Here is a 23,203-nt window from a genome sequence, read left to right as displayed (position 1 = left end):
TTACAATAAGGTTAATAGTTACAGTTAACATGAACTAATAATGAACTGCACTTATAAAGCATTTATTTATCTTTGTTAATTTCAACATTTACTAATGCATTATTAAAATATTTTTAAAATTAGTAAATGCACTGTGAACTAACATGAACAAACCATGAACAGCTGTGTTTTTATTAACTAACGTTAACAAAGATTAACCAATGCTGAACAGAGGTGTTGTGACATGGTTAGTTCATGTTAACTAATGCATTATGTTAACTAATACAACCTTATTGTAAAGTGTTACCGAACCATTAAAATTGTATCAATGTTTCCAAAAAAAATATTAAGCAGCACAATAAATGTTACTTGAGCAGCAAATCAGCATATTAGAATGATTTCTGAAGGATCATGTGACACTGAAGACTGGAGGAATGATGCTGAAAATTCAGCTTTGCATCACATGGGAATAAATTTCATTTTAAAACATATGAAAATGGAAAACAGTTCATTTAAATTGTAATAATATTTCACAATATTACTGTTTTTACAAAATTTTTTTGGATCAAATACATGCAGCCTAGGTGAGCATAAGAGACTATTTTCAAAATTATTTCAAAAGGTTACAGACACTGAACTTTTGAATCGTAGTGTTTGTTCCTCGTGTATGAACACTTCATAACATGGTTGTGAGAGAGTGAAGATAAAACATCTTTTTTAATAGATTATAGTTTACTCTTGAGTTACTGTAATTTTCTCAGTGATTAATATGTCAGCTCATTTGTTTTTGACATGACTGTTATTTTTACAGCTAAAAACTGATTTTTTTTTACTACCTCACTTATATTAAATGTTTAGCCTAGTTTACTCAAAAAATGAAAATTCTGTCATTAATTCCTCACCCTCATGTTATTCCAGACCCGTAGGACCTTCATCTTGTCCATAGACAGCTTTGTATTTATTGCTTTCAAGGCCCAGAAAGGTAGTAAAGACATTGTTAAAATAGTCCATGACTCCAGTGGTTCAACCTCAATGGACTCTATTTTATCAAGATTTTAGTTAGCATTTCGTGTTTATGACTGCATTTTAGGTCCTTCAACTGGTCTCAATTTCTTATGTTTTCCACTGTTTTTAATCACCATTTGCCTTCATTATTTCTTTTTATATGACCTTCCAATGACCAGTGATTTTCTTTAAAAATACCAAAGTGCATGTGTCTCATTTAATTGATCATTTCCTCAGACATAATGAGTGTTTGTGTGTTTCATCATGTTTGTGAAATGATTGTTTTGTTTCCGGACAGTGGTGAGAACAACAGCAGGTATCAGCACCGCTCGCACGCTAATCCCTCCCTCACTCACTTACTTACACACCACATGCTAAAACACTGACATCTACATAATTCTGTGATGTGATATCTGCCCAAACAGTGATAAGAAGCCTGTGTCGTTTATGAAAACAAAGAACTACGTGATGAACAGAGTTGCACTGAAAACATTTATATTTTTATCTTTATGTGGCTTATGTAAAAAAAAAATAGAAAGGAAAGGTACAGCCATCATATGCCCCCGTTTTCACAGACAAGGCTTTAGCTTCTCCCAGACTAAAATGCATTTTTTAGCTGTTTTAACTAATAGCAACTTGCACTGATAAATCTTAAAATATGTCACGCCATTGTTTTTTGAGGCAAAACAATGACGTGACATATATTAGTGCAAGTTGCTCATGTTTTAGTAAAAACTGTCATTTTAAGTTGTAATTATATTTCTCAATTTTTACTGTATTTTTTGATCAAATAAATGTAGCCTTGGTGAGCATAAAGTACTTCTTTCAAAAACTTCCCCAAACTTAAAGGGTTAGTTCACCCAAAAATGAAAATTCTGTCATTGATTACTCACCCTCATGTCGTTCGACACCCGTAAGACCTCCGTTCATCTTCGGAACACAAATTAAGATATTTTTGTTGAAAGCTGATGGCTGAGAAAGGCTTCAGATAGGCCTCCATTGGCATTCAGTACATTTAAACTCACAAGACCCATAAAAGGCACTTAAAAAGGTCGTTACAAAGTCCATCTCACCACAGTGGCTCTACAATAATTTTACGATGCGACGACAATAGTTTTTGTGCGCAAAAAAAAAATCAAAATAAAGACTTTATCCAACTTGTTCTTGTCTTCCGTGTGTGCCTCCACGACGCATGCGCGAGAATATGACGTAGATCCGGCGTTCGGACACATGACCCAGAAGCGATTTGTTTACAAGCAGAGGAAGACGTGCGTATCTAAGCTGTTGAATTCTACATTGATCGTGCTTTAGGTCTCGGCGTAGTGCTCAAAATCGGGCTAAAGTGTGCATTTCATGGATTCCCGAACGCCGGCGCTACGTCATATTCTCGCACATGCGTCGTGGAGGCACACACGGAAGACAAGAAGAGGTTGAATAAAGTCGTTATTTAGATTTTTTTTTGCGCACAAAAACTATTGTCGTCGCTTCGTAAAATTATTGTAGAGCCACTGTGGTGAGATGGACTTTGTAACGACGTTTTAAGTGCCTTTTATGGGTCTTGTGAGTGTAAATGTACTGAATGCCAATGGAGGCCTGTCTGAAGCCTTTCTCAGCCATCAGCTTTCAACAAAAATATCTTCATTTGTGTTCCGAAGATGAACGGAGGTCTTACGGGTGCAGTCGGAGCAAGAACAATCTTTGCTGAGTTTTGTTGTTGGCCATGATGTTGTGGCCCTCCTCCCCACAGGGTTCGGGAAAAGTTTGATTTTCCAGCTCGCTCCGTTAGTGGTGAAGGCATTGGCTGAAGCCCTATTCGGCCGGTGATTGTTTCTCGTGGGGTCAGAAGGTATTGTCATCATTTACAGGGGCTAGTCAGTGATTTTATTGCCGTCCGTCTCCTACCACCCACGTAAAAATCCCCCCCCGAATTACCTACTGTTTTAGACAAACACCAAGGTCATGGTCATTTCATTGCTGTCCGAATCCACATCTCTGAGTTTTCCACATCAGCCGTTTGTCCTAAATGCCCGGCCATAGGATTAGAATGAGCCGCCTGGAAAAGCATTTCCCGGCGGCTTTTGGGTACTAACAACTGTGTTGTATCTTGTTTGGTCTGGGCGTCTTGGGTCACCCGATACAACCTATCTTTTAAAACACAAAAATAAGGATAAGAGAGCGGCTGGTCAGGGTGGAGGAGGTGGCCGTCGATGGAACGGACCTGGCTAAACGCATTTTTTAGCGACTCGTCCTGGGACTGTTCCAGGGGAAAATCATTGCGGTCTGCGAGAACAGGCACCTCGAGACCGCTCGGTTCCCCCGGCACAGCACCCAGAGGTCCCGAATCCACCTCTCCCACCTGAGCAACCGACTCTTTCCTGCTTACACGGTTTCCCCAAGAAGCACCCGCACACAAGTGCCCCAATAATTCATTAAATGCTGGCCAATTGGTCCCCAGAATCAGCGGATGCCGGAGGTGCGGGTTAACTGCTACCTCAACACTATGCTTTTGACCCCGAAATAGAATATCCACGGACAACAACGGATAATTAACCACTTCCCCGTGCACACACCTCACCGTAACCGTGCGGCTAGTACCCAATGCCTTAGGGTGAATCAGGCCTTGGTGGATAGAGGTCTGGTTACAACCCGAATCGACCAAGGCTTGATAAGTACCCCCCTTGATACTCACAGGAATTAGGTACAACCCAGCTTGATCGAGGGTGGCTTGCGGAGCGTCGGGGACCCGGACCAGTGTCCCGACCTCCATGACGGGACAGCGGTCGATGAAATGACCCGGATCCCCGCAGCGCCAGCAAGCCGGCCCAGACTTCCCCGCCGCCCTAGTGGCCGGAAATAGGTCCGGCGATTGGCGTGGAGAGAGCGCTGGAGCGGAGGGAGAGGCGTGTGGATCCAAAACGGTCGCCCCTCCCCTGGGGACCGGACGTGGTGGTGCTGCCGGTTCGCTGGGGCCACCCATCCTCCACCTTGGGGCTGGTCTCGGCGGGAACAGCCCACGCGACCTGGGAAGGGGAACAGGTTTGGGGAGAGAAGGGGAGGAAACAGAAGAGGGTAGAGAGAGAGAGAGAGAGAAGCCGATGGTAAGGGTTCGCCGACCCCGTGGCACGCCACCATGTGGTCCTCCGCCAACTGGATGGCCTGGGTTAGCGACGTCGGGCGGTGGCACTGGACCCACTGCGCGGTCTTCTGGGGAAGCCGCGCGATGAACTGCTCCAGCACCACACGGTCGATGATTCCCTCGACGTCGCTTCCGTCGGCCATCAGCCACTTGCGGCACGAGTCCCGGAGCTGGTGCGCGAAGGTGAAGGGTCGGCCGGATTCGCTGAGGGTCAGGGTCCGGAACCGCTGCCTCTGCTGTTCTGGGCTCCGGCCGACCCGCTGTAGAATGGCGCGCTTTAAATCTTCGTAGGCCAGGAGATTCTGGACTGGCAGTTGGTGTGCGGCTACCTGCGCCTCTCCGGACAACAGCGGCAGGAGCCGCATTGGCCAGTCCGACCGGGGCCACCCCCGGGACTAGGCGGACCTCTCGAAGAGGTCGATGAATGCCTCCGGATCATCCTCCGGGCCCATCTTCGAGAGGTGGATGGTAGCAGCCGAGTCGGTGGTAGACGGGGGGGTGACCGGAATCTCCCGGGCCATCCAGCTCCGGAACAGCTCGCGGTCTTCATGCTGGGCGAGGAGGAGGGCCTCGAAGCGTTTATCCTGGTCGGCCCTCACTGCCAGCAGGTCTTCGTGTGTTTGTTGGTGAAGACCGGCGAGCGATTGGACGAGGTCCGCAAGCGGCGTCTTTGGCGGGGTCTGCATGGCGGCGGCAAACTTCTCCCTTCCCGGGTTTCGGCACCAGTGTAATGTAGGTTCGGCTGTGGGGGTGTGGGAAGGAAGAAGACGGGGTCGGCTTGACTGGGACTGCACTCACTTTATTACTCAGAATCGTTATAAACATAAAGCACGCACGAGGGCGTTCAGAACAATCAAAATACTCAGATAAAATGCACTCAGTTTCAGTTTCTCCAAGAAGCTCTACACCAGTGGTTCCCAACCACGTTCCTGGAGGACCCCCAACAGTGCACATTTTGGATGTGTCCTTTGTCTGACACACCCACATCAGGTCTTGGAGTAGCTACTAATGAGCTGATGACCTGAATCAGGTGTGTTTGATTGAGGAGACATGCAAAATGTGAACTGTTGGGGGTCCTCCAGGAACGTGGTTGGGAACCACTGCTCTACACTCTCTCTCCGGCAGGCAGTCCCAGTCCAGATCTCTCTCTCTCACTCCCGACAGCGGCTTAAATGCGGTCTCTCCACGCCAATTACTGCAACGAGACACAGGTGTTAATGATCTGCACTTGACCTATTTACTCACCGCTCGTCTCCTCGCTCTCTCTCTCCCGCTACAGACTTCGCAAAACCACGCCCCCTCCACCACACGGACCATGTGAGCAGCGCGTTCCCGATCACAAAACTCTACCCTCCACTGTGAATAAATCACAATCCGAACCCACAAGTTTTAGGTTTTATCACTGAGGTGGCGTGCACAATCTGCACAGTTATTTTTACGGACTTCCATGTGAGAAACAAAACAGAGGCGAATGCCGCATGACGTACGTCACGACCAAACGTTAGCAATTGGTTATGGCAGATCCAGAGTGGCTCTGGGCAGATCAAGTAGTTTTAAACTTCAAAAGAGTACCCGCCTTCAAGGAAGTAAACGCTTGTCAATGGAGAGTGGCCTGACTCTCTGTACAAGTGAAATGTATGAGAGTCTGGTAAACCAGGCAAAAGTGTAAATAGCAACTAGATTGAATTTACACTCTTTGAAAATAGCATATTTTCTTAGTGATAGATGATATTTACACTAAGTGCAAATAGCTGTAGATGATATTTACTAAGTGAAATAGCATACTAGTGAGAATAGTGATTTACACCATGTAAATGTAGCAGTTCTTTGCAAGATGTGTAAATAGTAATTAGATGCTATTTATAGTTTATTTTGTCAGATACATACTATTTGCTCCTCAGTATTGTTGTACATTGACAGGATGCAATAATAACATAGAGTGATTATTTTTTATTAATTATTAAATGGATGCAGCCTTAATGGGACAATAAAAGCACCTACCCTTACCCTACCGAGAAAAATTATTGTATTATTATTAAACATTTCGTTAGGCAATTTACTTCCACTTTTAGAACATTTTTCTTAATTTCTATTGAAAGTAAATGCCTTTCCGATGTGATAGTCACATGTTTTGGTATTGGTTCATGTTTCATGTTTTTAGTTTATCATGTTCACTGTTGTGATCACTCATGTGATCTTGTGTCTTGTTCTGTCATTGGTTCATTGTTTAACCACTGTTCACAGGTGTCACTTGTCCAGTCATTAGTCTCTGTGTATTTAAGCCCTCATGTTTGCCATGTGTCCTTGTCTGATATTGATCGTGTAACCACTGATGGTGAGTGGCTGTTGTCAAGTCTGTTATCATGTCAAGTTTAATCAAGCCACGTTTATTGTTGGTTTTGTTAAGTCCTTGTTTTATAATTTGAAATAAACTGCCCTTGGGTTCTTCAACTTGCCTCTTCAGTGGACTCTGTTACAGATATGTGATGGGAAAAGGGTGAAGAGTGAGCTTGGCAAAAGGCGGATTCAAACCTGGGTCGATCGGGTCAACCTTATTTCACAAGCCTTGAGGCCTGTGCACACCGGAACGATTATCACGCCAGCGTTTTTCGAGCTGTTTTTTGGTGTGTCTTTGTGCTCCCACCCAAGCTGTTTTTTTTTGTTTTTTTTTCTCCTTCTTCACTGGCAATGCGCTGAGTGAACATGCAAATTCAGTAGATGGCGCTTGCCGGTACACAAGGTGGTGCTGCGCCACTCTACGCTTCTGACACTCGCTTGTCACACAGAAGAAGAGACAGTATTTACATGCTTGTCAAAACCAAGGGGTAATCCAGCACCCGGAAAGCGTATCTTCCATAGGGGCAGCCTTTGCTAACCAAGCTATCACCTGCTGTTATCATCCCATTGACTCCCATTCATTTTGGCGTCACTTTGACAGCGAATAACTTTACATCAGAGGTGTTTAAAGACTCCATTTGTCCAATGTAGGAGGAGAAGCTTGCAGGCAATCTTTTACTGTCTATGAGGCAATTTATTAAAATGAATAAATACTATGCAAAATAACCAAATAATTAATCAGAATACTTACCAAAAGTTGCTCCTGCTCATGCTCTCCATTTCTGCAAGATTCAGTGATTCAGATTTCACTTAGCACAACTACTAGAAGACTTACAACTGTCAGACCGGTTGCTCACGTCACATCTGTCATCAAGCTCAGTCTGAGGCTGCGCAGTACGCTCAGCCATCAGGAAGTGAGTGCTTCTAATTGACTTCACTTTTCTCTGTGGAAGTCTATGGGGTCGCTGTGTCCATTTCTTTTACTGTCTATGGCCAAAACCATTCACACACTTTTCGCTAACTGGCAAACAGCATTAGCATCTCATCATCTTGTCTACTTACTTCCTCTTCGTCGTATTAGAGGGTTAGTTCACCCAAAAATGAAAATTCTGTCACTAATTACTCACCCTCATGTCGTTCGACACCCATAAGACCTCCGTTCATATTCGGAACACAAATGAAGATATTTTTGAACACAAATGAAGATATACGCATGCGCGAGAAAATGACGCAGATCTGGCGTTCGGACACATGACCCAGAAGCGATTTGTTTACAAGCAGAGGAAGACGCGCGTGTCTAAGCTGTTGAATTCTACATTGATCGTGCTTTAGGTCTCGGCGTAGTTCTCAAAATCGGCTAAAGTGTGCATTTCATGGATTCCTGAAACCCGGCGCCACGTCATATTCTCGCGCATGTGTCGTGGAGGCACACACGGAAGACAAGAACAAGTTGGATAAAGGTGTTATTTAGATTTTTTTTTTTGCGCACAAAAACTATTGCATCGTAAAATTATTGTAGAGCCACTGTGGTGAGATGGACTTTGTAACGACGTTTTAAGTGCCCTTTATGGGACTTGTGAGTGTAAATGTACTGAATGCCAATGGTGGCCTATCTGAAGCCTTTCTCAGCCATCAGCTTTCATCAAAAATATCTTTATTTGTGTTCCGAATATGAACGGAGGTCTTACGGGTGTCGAACGACATGAGGGTGAGTAATTAATGACAGAATTTTCATTTTTGGGTGAACTAACCCTTTAATGTGTGCTCGGCAAGGCCGTTTTGTGCTTGAGCGCCTTCGTGTTTTATTGAAACTTCAGCAGCTCCAGGCATGTGAACAAAAGCACCCCTCTCATTGGTCGGACAGTTTTTAACGCGACGCCTCAAAACAAAAAAACGAACCCATGTGGTTTTTAAAAAATGACGCTTTTACGCCTCTCTGTTTTGGGCGTCGGTGTGAACACACACATTGGCGCCCTTGGTTTAGTCACGAGGCGATTAAACGTGTGCGAAAACTGTCCCGGTGTGAACAGGTCTTTACGCTCTACTGACTTTGCCACTAAATATGCGTGTCATTTAAAAAAAAATCTTGTTTGGCCCAATCAGGTATTGTTAGGCGTAGCTAGTGTGAATGGCACTTGACAACAAGGCACGCTATTTACACTTGGTGTAAATAGACATTCCGCGAACTTAGTTTAAACAGTATAGTTTAAGTCCACTTGACGCTATTAAAGAAAATTATCTACTATAATATGATGAAATATTTATATGAAAAACTATTTCATCAAAATGCACAAGCTACAATTGAATGGGCATCAATGTAAAAAAAAAATGTAAGCAGGGGGCTAACAGAGCCCATCCTTGACCCATCAGCCAGATTATAGGGATTGTGGGAAACGGTTTATTTCAGACACATTGTCAACCTAAACACCGCCACAAACTTGTGTAAACGTGTGTTAAGTTAACTATTGGCTGGCGGCTTCAAAGCCACTCCGAGACATTATTGGAGCTTTTTCACGACTCTGTAGGCCTGTGGAATTCCAAACATCTAATCAATTTCTCGTCTGCGTATTTATTCCTAAATTTAGACATCCGATTCATTGTTGTTGAAGTGGACCCAGACATCGCTTCATTTCTGTGAAGGTTGTGACCTAACACTCATTCAGGTTACCGTTATGCACTTCGCCCAGGCTAATAAACAACCTGTTGCTGTCGAAATATCAACACGGTCCGTTGGCGTAAATCAGCCGTATTTACGAGGTGCTTTGTACACCTTTGTTTCTGAAGGGCGATGTTGACGTGTTCGGGGAGTCAGATAAAGGGTATTTGTCACCAACTCCTTCCTGTTTTTCAGAACGAGGCCTTTGTTTGGCCGCGGGACTCCTGCTCCTCAGTTCTCAGGGGAATGATGAACCGCTACATTCGTGCCTGACTGTAGCATGGAGCAGATCTGTGTTATCAGAGACCTCTTCAACTCTCTCTCTTGTTGTCTCTCCGTCGGCACTTTTTGTGTCTTGACCGGGTCATGGGCACACCACGCATATAAAATAGAATATGAAAAATAACTAGTCCTATTAAGTGTCAGTGATGTCAGTTTATCTTGCAAAACTCCACAGTTCTCCTTCTTCTCACTTGTACATTTCCAGCCAACAGTTTGGAATAATATATATTTTTTTAATGTTTTTGAAAGAAGTCTCTTATGCTCACCAAGGCTGCATTTATTTAATCAATAATAAACTACTGTGAAATATTATTACAATTTAAAAGAATTGTTTTCTTTTTTTTAATACATTTTAAATAAATTTATTTCTGTGATGCAAAGCTGAATTTTCAGCATCCTTACTCCAGTCTTCAGTGTCACATGATCCTTCAGAAATCATTCTAATGTACTGATTTGCTGCTCAAAAAACATTTCTCATTATTATCAATGTTTTTGCTACTTAATATCTTAGTGAAAATTGTGATACACTACCATTCAAAAATGTGGGGTAAATATAATTACAAATAAATAAAAGATTATACTTTTATTCAGCAGATTGTAAAGACATTTATTATGTGACAAAATATTTCTATTTCAAATAATTCCTGTGTTATTCCTGATCATTCAAATAATAAGTCTGATACCGAACATATTGTTTTCTAAGATTCATATGCACTGAGATCAAAAGTGACAGACATTTATAATGTTGCAAAATATTTCTATTTCATATAAATGCTGTTCATTAAACTTTCTATTCATCAAATAATCCAGTAAAAATATATATATAAATACACAAAAATATCAAGCAGCAAAAACTGACAATAATAATATTTGAGCAAATCCGCATATTAGAATGATTTCTGAAGGATCGTGTGACAATGAAGACTGGAGTAATGATGCTGACAATTCAGCTTTACCGTTACAGGAAAAAATTTAGAAAATAATTAGAAATAGTTGTTGTAAAATGTACCCTCTAAAAAATGCTGGGTTAAAAACAACCCAAGTTGGGTTGAAAATGGACTAACCCAGCGATGGGGTTGTTTTAAGCAAACATTTTACCCAACCGCTGGGTTAAAACGACCCAATTGCTGGGTTAGTCCATTTTCAACCCAACTTGGGTTTCTTAAAGTGTAATAATATCTCACAATATTACTGTTTTTACTGTATTTTTTATCAAGAATATGCAGCCTTAAGTGAGCATAAGAGACACACACACATGCACGCACGCACGCACACACAATTAATAAACGATTTCTCTTTTGCAACTTTAACCTAAAACTTAATTTAATTGAATCTAAAACTAAATTCTCTTATGTTAAACAGTGAACATCTTTTAGCACCTTTACACAATATTATGATATAAAACATAATTTATCGCAATACATTTCAACAAAATATATCTGTGAACCGTTCAAACCTTTGGAGTCGGCTTTGGAGGTTTTTTGTGTGTGTGGTGTGTGTTCATGCTTTTCAGGACTTCAACCTGAATGCACATGGGGACACAGTGACTGGACTCATGGGGACTCGTGTCACCGTGGGGACCTAAATTGAGGTCCTCATGAGGAAACAAGCTTATGGACCCTATTTTAATGATCTGAGCGCATGGCGCAGGTGCACTTATGGCGTGTCCGAATCCACTTTTGCTAGTTTAACGACAGAAAAAACGGTCGGTGCGCCTGGTGTATGGTCTAAAAGGGTTGTACCATAGTCTCTTAATGATGTCATGGGTGTGTTTTGGGCGTAACATTAGGCTGAAACTAGCAAAAAACACTTCATATGTCAAAACATATGTCACGCCTGCATGGCGTCATATTGCGCCAGGTGTATGATAGGGCCCTAAAAATCACACAGAATGAGTTTTGAAAATGTAAAAATGCAAAAAGTTTTGTGCGATGGGTAGGTTTAGGGTTGGTGTAGGGGGATAGAATGTACAGTTTGTAGAGTATAAAAATCATTATGCCTATGGAGAGTCCCTGTAAACCACATATTCAAGAACGTGTGTGTGTGTGTGTGTTTGAGTCAAAGGCAGTACCATGAAGTCAAAGGTGTCTCATACTAAAGCTCATTGTGGCTTATAGAGGAAAGAATAGTTGTGCCTGTTGAGGAAACAATGCATGAAAAGAAGGAAAATCCTCAAGAAATGCTCCCAAATGGGACTCTAAAAATAGACTTTGGCAGGAAGGTGAGCTTTTTCACCACTAAAATCCCTAGATGGAAATGACTTCATGGTATATGCTGTTCTATATCCTTATATGACCCAAATGACAGTGAAATGTACACATTTTAGGGCCGGCTTAAATATGGGATGTGTTCATACAATGCATGCTTATGAATTCTATTTACACTAAGACACTTTTTTTGTCATGTTTTTAGTCTTTTAAGTAATAAAACTATGTTTTGATTTCATTCAGAGACACGTCAATAAATTCTGTTTATGTTTCAGTGACGTGAAGTTTGACTCCGCGGAAGATATTTTGTTAACCTGCTGCGGTGACGGAAGCGTGACATTCCTCTTTTCCCGTCCTGTCCTGTGGTGACGTGTGTCAGTTGACAAATTCCAGACGTTTTTGAATCCTGTCCCAGAGGCAGACACAACAACAACAGGAAGTAAGGCCATTTTCACAGGTGTCAGGAAACACAGGAAATAAACAAGTGGGATGCTGGGAAACAGCCTCATATGAGAACTCGAGGTGAGGGATCTGATGGTTATTAATAGTCAGCGGTGGGTATTTTCAGAGCTCGTGTTGAAGCGCATCTGCTGTACTGCTCAGGATGAGGACGGGTCATGGGGCAGTTTTCATTCAGAAACCTCTGTAAAGAGGTTAGAGCATCTGGATGAACTTTAAATACATTTTCAAAGTGTCGTTTTTATTTTTAACGGTGTGGAATATTTGTATTTGTTGAAATGGCCTATTTATTTGTATTCGGGGCTAGCTAGTTGTCACAAGATTTGCATTTCAGTATCTTTTTTCTGTGTGGTCAAATTACACAATTCTAAATCTAAATACACCATTTTTTCCTCTATAGTGATTTTGGATTTTAAATAAATATGTTTTAGAAAAGTTTATTAAAGACACTATTTCGAATATTCTCAAATCAGTGTTGAATATACATTATATTGGCAAAAGTTTTGCGACGCCTGCCTTTACATGCACTTGAATTCTAATGACATCCCATTCTTAACCCGTAGGGTTTAATATGGAGTTGGCCCACCCTTTGCAGCTATAACAGCTTCAACTCTTCTAGGAAAGCTTTCCACAAGGTTTAGGAGTGTGTTTATGGGGATTTTTGACCATTCTTCTAGAAGCACATTTGTGAGGTCAGGCACTGATGTTCAACAAGAAGGCCTGTCTCACAGTCTCCGCTCTAATTCATCCCAAAGGTGTTCTTTTGGGTTGAGGTCAGGACTCTGTGCAGGCCAGTCAAGTTCCTCCACACCAAACTCGCTCATCCATGTCTCTGGACATTGCTTTGTGCGCTGGTGCGCAGTCATGTTGGAACAGGAAGGGGCCATCCCCTCATGAAATTGTCCAAACTGTCTTGGTTTGCTGAAGCATTAAGAGTTCCTTTCACTGGAACTAAGGGGCCAAGCCCAACCCCTGAAAAATAACCCACACCATAATCCCCCCTCCACCAAACTCTACAGAAACTTGGTGACTTCTGTGCACTGTGCGCCTCAGCATGCGCTGACCCCACTCTGTGATTTTACGTGGCCTACCACTTTGTGGCTGAGTTGATGTTGTTCCCAATTGCTTTCACTTTGTTATAATACCACTAACAGTTGACTGTGCAATATTTAGTAGTGATGAAATTTCACGAATGGACTTATTGCACAGGTGGCAACCTATCACGCTTGAATTCACTGAGCTCCTGAGACCGACCTATTCTTTCACAAATGTTTGTAGAAGCGTCTGCATGCCTAGGTGTTTGATTTTATACACCTGTGGCCAAGGAAGTGATTGGAACACCTGAATTCAATGATTTGGAGGGGTGTCTCAATACTTTTGGCAATATATATATATATATATATATATATATATATATATGAAGAGTTCAGATGCAAAAGCCTCTAAAAGCCACTTCGGTCAAAAATGAGATAACGATACTGAGTGAATGCTCTCCACATATACACTCTTAAAAATAAAGGTTCTTTGGCAAAGTGTGTGGTTCCATGAAGAACCGTAAATATCCAAAGAAACCTTCCATTGCACAAAAGGTTCTTTATAGCGAAGAAAGAAAGGTTCTTTAGACTATATAAATGGTTAGAAAAAAATGGTTCTTTAAAGAATCTTTCCCAAAACGGTTCTTCAGGGAATCAAAAATGGTTCTTCTATGGCATTGCAGTGAAAACCCCTTTTTGGTTCTTCCTGGCACCTTTATTTTTTAAGAGTGTAGTATATGTTCATAAAATACTTTCACTTCAAACCCACTAAATCCCAGCCTCAGCCCATTCAGAAGTACCGGTACTTAGGTAGAAACCTATAGAAGCCTGACAAAAATGCTTATTTTAAAGAAAAAAGTAATATATATATAATTCTGACAACTTGCCCCAATGTCCTATATCTTCAGATTAGATTAAATGACAACATTAGTTAACATTTTGGATTTTTTTTCCCACACTTTTAAAATATTTAAAAACAGAAATTCCACTTCAACAAATTTGACAAAAAAGAAAGAAAGAAATAGCTAAATAAACCAAGAGAATGTCTTTTTTTCTCAGAATGACATGTTTTAATTTAAATCTCATACATAAAATAATTCCTATTATCTCTTTCAAGAGGGTTTTAAAGCAAAGATTCACAGAGAATAATTTACACACAGATTAGAAGGATATTCAGTCCATAAATTATAATAATCTCCTTGGCTAGAATACACCACATTAAAAACGTCATTGTTTAGCGTTACAGAGACCATGAGGTCAAATATATGATGGCATATTAAAGTCATAACTGATGCTAATGCTGATCAGCATTGGAACTGAGCCCGGTATATAATCTTAGAATGTATGCATGTCACTAAATATGATTATATAAACACTGCTGCATGTTTAATTGTAATACATTCATAATGTAAAAGTGTTTGTGTGTGTTCTTTTCAGTTCAACCACAATTTTGACATCTCATTTTTGTGTTTCAGCATAATGAGTTGCTGAGGGAATATTATTATTGTGTTATAACTCTAATGGATGTTTGCATATTTGTGTGTGTGTGAGCAAGTGACATGTGAATTCATGGTGACATGCTTTGGAATAAATACATAATTGGCATACACATCTGTAAAATATACAGAATAAAACTTTTTTTCGTTTTCTTTGACCCTTTTAAACATATTAAAATATATCCGTTTGGTCTTTGAATATATTATGCTACATGTACACTAACTAAACTGAGGAGAGAGAGTTGCTGTCAGCGAGGGGTGAGAAAGTTGCGAGCCGAGGACCGATTGCTGCTGGTTTCAGTGTTGGTGTCCCCCGAGCCCAGTTCATTACCTGTAATATGATAAAAAATAAGTAATACAATTTGACACATTTCACTTTATATCAAAGGACACTTCAGTTTAGGGTCCAATTCTCACTGTTTTGCTTATTAGCAGGCATATTAGGATATTGGCTACTTATATTACCACTTATTAGTAATATTAGCTCTTATAAAGCACATATTAATGCCTTATTCTGCATGATCATATTCTACATCCCTTAATTGTCTAAAAATTAACTACCCTACTAACTATTAATAATCTGTAATTAGGAGTTTATTGAGGCAAAAGTCATAGTTGTTAGTTAGTTAATAGTGAGAATTTGACCCTAATCTAAAGTGTGACCAACACTTCAAATTTCAAGTGAAAAAATGTGTGCACTTTAATAGACAATAAACTCACCTTCACTTGAATGAGATTTCAGCATGGCCATTTTAGCCAAGAACTTAAAGGACAGACACGCGCCCGTTTCTCTGTCGCACAGTCCACCTGCTTTACAGTTGCATGCTTTCCGACATTCCATGCCGTAAGTTCCATACATGCAGTCTGATAAGAGAAACAAACATGTTACAGTTCATTTAGCCATTACAGGATCTGGAGGTAAATATTTGCCGTACTTGTCACTGGCAAATAATCTCTTTGTGAAGATGTTTGCTCATTGCTGATCCAGTATTTGTGTCAAGTGTAAAGGGATCAGAAAGGCTCACTTTCATCTAACACTAACACTAGGCTCAATTAAAGGGCTGAGTGTGAGTAATTGGTGTGGAGAGAGAGTGTTCCCCTAATACAAAGTGTTCATTCACCAACTCACGTTGTTCTTACATAATACATTAAGTAAGACACTCTGGGGTGAGTTTTCTTTAGTATGCCGAACTGTTCTTTAACCTGTACCCAACCCGAAAACATCAGCTAACCATGAGGATTTTGGTAAAGATTTACCAAATATTCTAAAAAACAAAACAAAAACAATGAATCTGCCTAGAAAAGTTGAGATGAAACTGTGTTACATGTCAGCTAGAAAAATTTCTGAAATTGTGAGGACATTTAACAGATTTTATATGTATGCATGAATATATATATATATATATATATATATATATATATATATATATATATATATATATATATATATATATATATATATATATATATATATATAGCATATATTTTTACTTTCTTTTCTCATTGTTGACTCATTTTGTCACTGTAACCTTTACAATTTTTTTTCTTCTACACTTGTTTCGAAATTCCTTTATGATTCTTCTTTTTTAAATTATATATATATAGACACACATATACATAATTTTTTTTACCTTCTTTTCAAATATTTTTTTTACATTGTTGTCATTTTATCACTGTTTTACAATTTATTTGTGTGTGTGTGTGTGTGTGTGTGTGTGTAATCTGAATTTGAAATATATAAAATATTGTATTTGTACAGGGCATAATTTTATGTTTTTTCTTGCATACACATTTTCAATACATATATTTTCAAATTTTAAAAAAGCCTTTATGAAAGTGATCTGATCTTGATATCGATCACAGGAGATTATATATTGATCACAGAATATTAAAGGTTTGATATATATAATTGTATTAAACTTTAAAGACTTTAAACTTCTAATAGATTTTTAATGATTACTTGGCAACAACAACAACAAAAAAAAAAAAACCCAGAATATATCTCATGTACATAGATAACTTCTATTTAGGCTATAAGATTATAGATATGGGTACTAAGTAATAAGTGCATACCAAGTAATTGATATATATAAATTCAATAAATTGATTTAGGAAGAAATGTTCTGATATATATGTTTTTGGTAAGAGAAAAGTAATAATTTCAAGTTTTTTCTATATCTTCATATGATCTGAATTTAACTTATTTTTAAGGGTTCTCTTATTCTGAAAGTTGCATTTTTACTTCAGCTGTGTCCATAACTGATAACAAAATCATTGAATACTTTGAATATTCCCTCCATGCACAATCCCATCTGCCTAAGCAGGTGCACACAGCAGACTGTACCTTTACAGATGCCATATTCATCTCCATAATCATCCTCATCCTTGTAGAAGTCGCAGAAGAGTCCCGGTCCGCACTTGACGCCGTGCATCCCGGACACGGTGCGGTAGCAGTGCTCTCCCCGTCCCGCCGCACAGACCTGGCAGCATCCGCAGTCGTCCAGCACCGTGCGCCTGCAGCGCTGCGTCGAGCCGCACTGCGCGGGGTTGCATTTGTCCGGGCAGTTCACGGCGTATTTACCACCGGCACCCCACGCGTCAGCAGCTCCAAACACCATCAACAAGAACACTGGGATCGCGTAGAAATGCATGACTTGAAGTGATTGCGAACACCACGCTGGATGCTGTGCTCCGGTCTAGTGCACCAGGGAGGAGCTGTCCTCTTCTCAGATGCGATAGTGAATGAAACAGCTCGGGCTGCATGGCTGTCAGCTTTAAACAAGTTTGTTTTGCACATAGTATGCCCTCGTCAATTTCCTCAATCCGGTGTTGTTGTCTATTTGCCAGCCTCCCCCCTTCCCTGTTTTAGAAATCCGGCGTGGAAGTGGAATTAGAGTGCTGCCATCCAGGAATTGATGTCATCACTGAAGTCTGGAGTTGTTTGTTTGAAGGTTTTTAAAGATGACCCACACGACCCCTCGTTCCTGACGTGAACGTGCATGATAAGATGTTTTTGGTTATGAAGAGCATTAAAATGGTCCTTTCCTTTGAGAGGGAAATCAAGTCTCCTCTTCTGTCATAAAAAACTCATAAACCCAAGCCTATGAAATATTTAATGCAATGATTATAATAAATATTAATTTGATTGTGCTCAGGTAAATGAACCAGTGAGTCTACAGCAAAACAAACAACCACTGTAAGTCCTATTATAATTATTTCAAATTTTATTTAACCTATATAATAGAATTACACGAAGAGTGTCTTTGTGGAGATTGTGTGTGCATACATTCAATATAAATGTACTTCAAAGTGCATTCGCCTATTATCTGAACAATTTAAAGCATGAGACCATCAAAATATTAAAAACAAGTAATTTCATAAAGTGAACAATTTTAGCTGACATTTTTCTTCATGAAATAATTTATTTTGTAATTTTTTAATTCTCTGCTATTTTTTTTCTTGTAGAGAACATCAATATACCATTTAATGTTATTCATTAAAACATGTTGCATGCGTTAATATGTTAATTTTGGCAGCCCTAATTATATATTATATTATATTATATTATATTATATTATATTATATTATATTATATTATATTATATTATATTATATTATATTATATTATATTATTATATTATATTATATTATATTATATTAGGCCTATATTATATGAATTATTTTATATTATATTATATTATATTAGGCCTATATTATATTATATTATATTAGGCCTATATTATATTATATTATATTATATTATATTATATTATATTATATTATATTATATTATATTATATTATATTATATTATATTATATTATAAATGTATTATATTATATTATATTATATTATATTATATTATATTATATTATATTATATTATATTATATTAATTATATTATATTATATTATATTATATTATATTATATTATATTATATTATATTATATTATATTATATTATAAATGTATTATATTATATTATATTATATTATATTATATTATATTATATTATATTATATTATAAATGTATTATATTATATTATATTATATTATATTATATTATATTATATTATATTATATTATATTATATTATATTAATTATATTATATTATATTATATTATATTATATTATATTATATTATATTATATTATATTATATTATATTATAAATGTATTATATTATATTATATTATATTATATTATATTATATTATATTATATTATATTATATTAATTATATTATATTATATTATATTATATTATATTATATTATATTATATTATAATATATTATATTATATTATATTATATTATATTATATTATATTATATTATATTATATTATATTATATTATATTAATTATATTATATTATATTATATTATATTATATTATATTATTATATTAATTATATTAATAATATTATATTTTATTATAGCATTGACTTGATAGAAATAGAAAAAACAGAAAATGTTTATTACGTTTTATTAAACTTAAATATAAGCATTCCGTTGAATATTATTGAGTAATTTGTATACCCATCTTGAAACTCTTTGAATTCTCTTTTCTGCAATCTACGTCTGATTTTGTCTTCATAAATGTTTCTATCATAAAGGAACACAAGAAGCTCACACGCTCAGCAGCGCTGCAGTGCATGCAATACACCACTAGATGCCGCTGATGCATAAAATAATTGCAGGAGAATGAGGAGATCCGCGGTAGGCAGAGGGAAGGCTGATTTAACAACTTCAACTTCAGTGTATTCCTCACGCATTTTGTGGCTTCATATGAGATGTAATAGAGCGCGCAGTCGTATGGACGACAAGTTATGGTGCTTTTTGCATTCAACCACATCCAACCATCCTCACACTCCAGATTGTCTCCAGTCCAGTAGTTGGCGGAAATGCACCATTGGTTTGTCAAACGCCAGAACAAGTACTGTTTTCTTGTGCATGTATTGGTTGTAAAAACAGACACAACTCTCTTATTTGTTAAGTAGTTTTATATTTTTAGTCATTGCCTTAAACTTGAAGCTTCATGTGATGTCGTGCGCAGCTATAAATTGTACAAATCGCCCCTCACAAGGATCTTGTTTGCAATTTTTTCGGTAAGTTAACGTTATATTGACTTGAATGATTTGATTTTATGATTTCTCTCTGCCAATATGGTATAATAATACTAATAACAACAACAATCATAGTACATTTATGCGCGGAGAACCTTGTCAGAAACCATTCATGATGCATTCTGGTTGAGTTTTATTCAACAAGCTGCAATTTAATACATAAAAAACCCGCTATTCGACGGACGACGTTCTTATTAGCAGCATTTGTTTGTTTATTTTTTTTATTTTTTACCAGCAGTGCATCTAATATATAATCACATCTTCAAAAGTTGTGACCAGTTTCGTAGTTAGTCTGTATAAGAGCGTTCAGCGATGCTTCTTTTGAGTCGAATCTTTGAATCATTTAGTGAATCGATTGATCCTCTTTGTCTTTTGTCTAGTTATCTTTATCTCTCATTCAGTTTCCCTTTAGGTGAGAACAGCAGGCTGCGGCAGTGGATGGTGAACATCAGACGGGACAAGTGGAAGCCAACTGCCTGTTCTCGCCTATGTTCTGTCCACTTTGAAGATAACTGTTTCTTTACAAACAATCTGGGCCAAGTGCGCCTTACCACAGCTGCTGTTCCCACCATCTTTTCCTTCCCTGAACACCTGCAGAAGAAGCCACAACACACCAGGCGAAGGCAGAGGCGCGGGGATGATGATTTGAGAAACGCTGAAGCTGTGGAGGAGATTGTGAGGGTTATTGTGGAAGAAAGCAATGGGGCATCAGAGATCCATCCCAGTGGAAGATGTAACATTTCATACAGCCATTTATCCTGCTGTCCTTCTGTGCCATCGGACACAGTTTGTCATTCCATGGATCACACCTACATGGCCGAATCGCCAGAGATGCTGAAGAACAATTTAAACCTGGCCAAAGGCAAGCTTACAGTCTACAGGAAACGGCTGAAACTGCAGAGCGCCAGGATTCGAAGGTTGAAGAAGAAAGTGACTTCATTGTCCTCCGTTGTTTCAGAGTTAAAACAAGCGAGAAGTCTTTGATTTTGCTTTGAATTGTAATACAAACCCTTTTTGAAAACATTCTGTGGTTTCAGTGTGCTTTTGTTGCGGTTAAGCAATATTATTGTGATGGGCCTGTCAAGCTCCAAATGACAGAGTAAAAGTATTAAGGTCCTATGACTGGTGCTACTGTATGTGCCGAATCTTCTCAAGCAATATGATTGAAATTGAAGTCAAAACTGTTCTAAAGGATTTGTTCATGAACTTTCCATAAACATAAAATTATAGATTAAAATTGTGTAATAATGTGAAAATGTTGAAGTATGGAAAGCATAGCCAAGAGTTGGTCGAGTTGTTTAAACTTGAATACAGTATAGTGTTATAGTAGTAGAGCTTTTTATTATTTATTACTTTACTATTGTAGTTTGTATTAATTTTGAATTCGCTTTTTATTTTTATACACTCTTTTTACTAATTTTAGTAAAAATTTTAGTTTTTTTTATGTGCTTATGTTATGTGCTTTTGTTGTTTTTAAATTTTTTTAACTATTTAGGTTTAATTTATTTTTATTTCAGCGTTAGTTTTTTGTTGAGTTTTATTTTTTATTTGTTTTATTTCCAGTTACATTAAACAAAAATTACTGAAATAAGTCTTAAGTTTTTAGTCTTATATAGTACCGGTCAAAAGTTTGGATGTTTTGGAAAAAAATAAAGAATAATTTATTTGTTTAAAAATACAGACAAAAAACATAAATATTGTGAAAAATTATTACAATTTAAAATAATGGTTTTCTATTTTAATATACTTTAAAATGTAAATTATTTCTGTGATGCGAAGCTGAATTTTCTGAATGAGCTTTTGTTTTGGTGATATTATTTACCATTACTGTATCAGCGTTATCGTTAACTGAAAAAAAAAAAAAAAAAAAAAATATATATATATATATATATATATAAATTTATTTTTTTGTGGAAGCTTTCATTCTTTTTTTCGGGATTCATTGATGAATAGAAAGTTAAAAAGAACAACATTTATTCAAAATAGAAAATTTGTCTAACAATATAAATCTTTACTATCACTTTTTATAAATTTAATACATGAATAAAGTATTACTTTCTTTCAAAAAAGAAATAAAAAAAATCACTGACCCCAAACTTTTGAACGGTAGTGTATATTGTACAAAGATTTCTATTTTAAATAAATGCTGTTCTTTTTTCTTTTTCATCAAAGAATCCTGAAAAAATATCACAGGTTTTATATATATATGATATATATATATATATATATATATATATATATATATATATATATATATATATATATATATATATATATATATATATATATATATATATAAATAAGCAGCACAACTGTTTCCAACATTGATAATAAATCAGCATATTAGAATGATTTCTGAAGGATCACGTGACAATGAAGACTGTCGTTATGGCTGATGAAAATTCAGCATTGCATCGCAGAAATAAATTACATTTTAAATATATTAAAATAGAAAACCATTATTTTAAATTGTAATAATATTTCACAACATGACTGTTTTTCTCTGTGTATATATATCATTTTAGTTTTAGTTAACGATAATAACCCTGATACAGTAATGGTAAAAAATAATATCGCGACAACCAAATCTCCACATAACGGACCTTTACGATATAAACGTCATGACGTCATGACACTACGCCATATGCGTAAAATCCACCGCTGTACGCGCATTCCCGAAAACGAACGCCGCTATTTTTCATGGCAACAGCTTGCGGAGCGGCAACCTACCCTACTATAAACACCCTCCAGCGCGAGATTAACCGGCATTTCGTCCTCGCATTGCGTAACTCCTCTTTGCCGGTTGGCGTTTAGTTATATTTAATTCAAAAGTGTGTGTTTGTGAAAGTAAATACAGGGTATGGTTCATAATAAAGCGGAGGATACACGTCCTTTCTGGTAGACAGCAGGTTTAAAGAGCCTTGCAGGGGGCAGTGGGTTGATCTGCTGGGCGTGAATGACATAAGGAAGAGAGAAGCTCGGATCGTTTGGTAAGCGTTATTTATACTGTCTTTTTATATTTCATTCGACAGTAGCTGATAATGGGGTTTCGTATCTGTAATTACAGTGGTTTAGCTCTTTAAACAGCTGAGCCCGTCATATGTCAGCTATTTTTGTATTTCTAACACTAGTCCCAGCTGATGCAACAATGTAACGTTAAGTCTTGTCCAAGTGACAGTTAATGCATGTTGCTGTGGTAACTGATCTGATTGTGGTCACATTTTGCCTAATGTGTTGTATTTTTTCCAAAGATCAGTGTTTAGATGCACAGTGCATTGTTTGGCAGACCACTGATGCATTCTGGTCCACCATGCTTGAGAAACAGCAGATTCTTTGAGGTGATGTGGTGTTGGGGTTATAGATTCGTACCACTGTTGTAAAGGACCAGGATGTGTTGCTTTAGATGCCTGAATGCTGGTGTCCGTATCTGGATTTGACAAAAACAAAGCAAGCCTCCCTTGGTTAACCAGCCTCATTAGAAAGACAAAA

The 23,203-nt window shown here is 37.6% G+C and overlaps 2 protein-coding genes across 13 annotated transcripts in view; one reads left to right on the top strand and one right to left on the bottom strand.

Annotated features, from left to right (window-relative positions):
- Positions 1-14,149: 14,149 nt before the first annotated feature.
- Positions 14,150-17,553, bottom strand: esm1 (endothelial cell-specific molecule 1). Its single transcript, XM_079834514.1, has 3 exons — positions 16,936-17,553; positions 15,312-15,455; positions 14,150-14,922 (listed from the first exon to the last, which is right to left on the bottom strand). The coding sequence occupies exons 1-3, from the start codon at positions 17,240-17,242 to the stop codon at positions 14,840-14,842; spliced, it is 534 nt and encodes a 177-aa protein (XP_079690640.1). The 5' UTR covers positions 17,243-17,553; the 3' UTR covers positions 14,150-14,839.
- A 4,996-nt stretch (positions 17,554-22,549) lies between these two features.
- The window catches only part of LOC307137543 (putative E3 ubiquitin-protein ligase HERC1), a 93,852-nt gene continuing 93,198 nt past the window's right edge, over positions 22,550-23,203 (top strand). For 10 of the 12 annotated variants that reach the window (XM_079835263.1, XM_079835260.1, XM_079835258.1 and 7 more), the window contains exon 1: positions 22,565-22,704. The gene's annotated coding sequence lies outside the window, so the exon portion shown is untranslated. Of the gene's footprint in view, positions 22,705-23,203 lie in introns of all 12 variants that reach the window. The other 2 variants (XM_079835264.1, XM_079835261.1) reach the window with 1 other exon arrangement.

This window comes from Gobio gobio (assembly GCF_949357685.1).
Source record: "Gobio gobio genome assembly, chromosome: 14".
NCBI lineage: Eukaryota > Metazoa > Chordata > Actinopteri > Cypriniformes > Gobionidae > Gobio > Gobio gobio.
Note: the sequence above shows the minus strand (reverse complement) of the source record. Positions and strands in the feature narration are given on the sequence as shown.

Coding starts and splice junctions, on each gene's coding strand:
- esm1 (XM_079834514.1), bottom strand. CDS start 17,242: ATGCATTTCTACGCGATCCCAGTGTTCTTGTTGATGGTGTTTGGAGCT. Junction 15,456..16,935: donor TGAATATGGCATCTGTAAAG/GTACAGTCTGCT, acceptor TTCTCTTATCAG/ACTGCATGTATGGAACTTAC. Junction 14,923..15,311: donor GAAATCTCATTCAAGTGAAG/GTGAGTTTATTG, acceptor ATCATATTACAG/GTAATGAACTGGGCTCGGGG.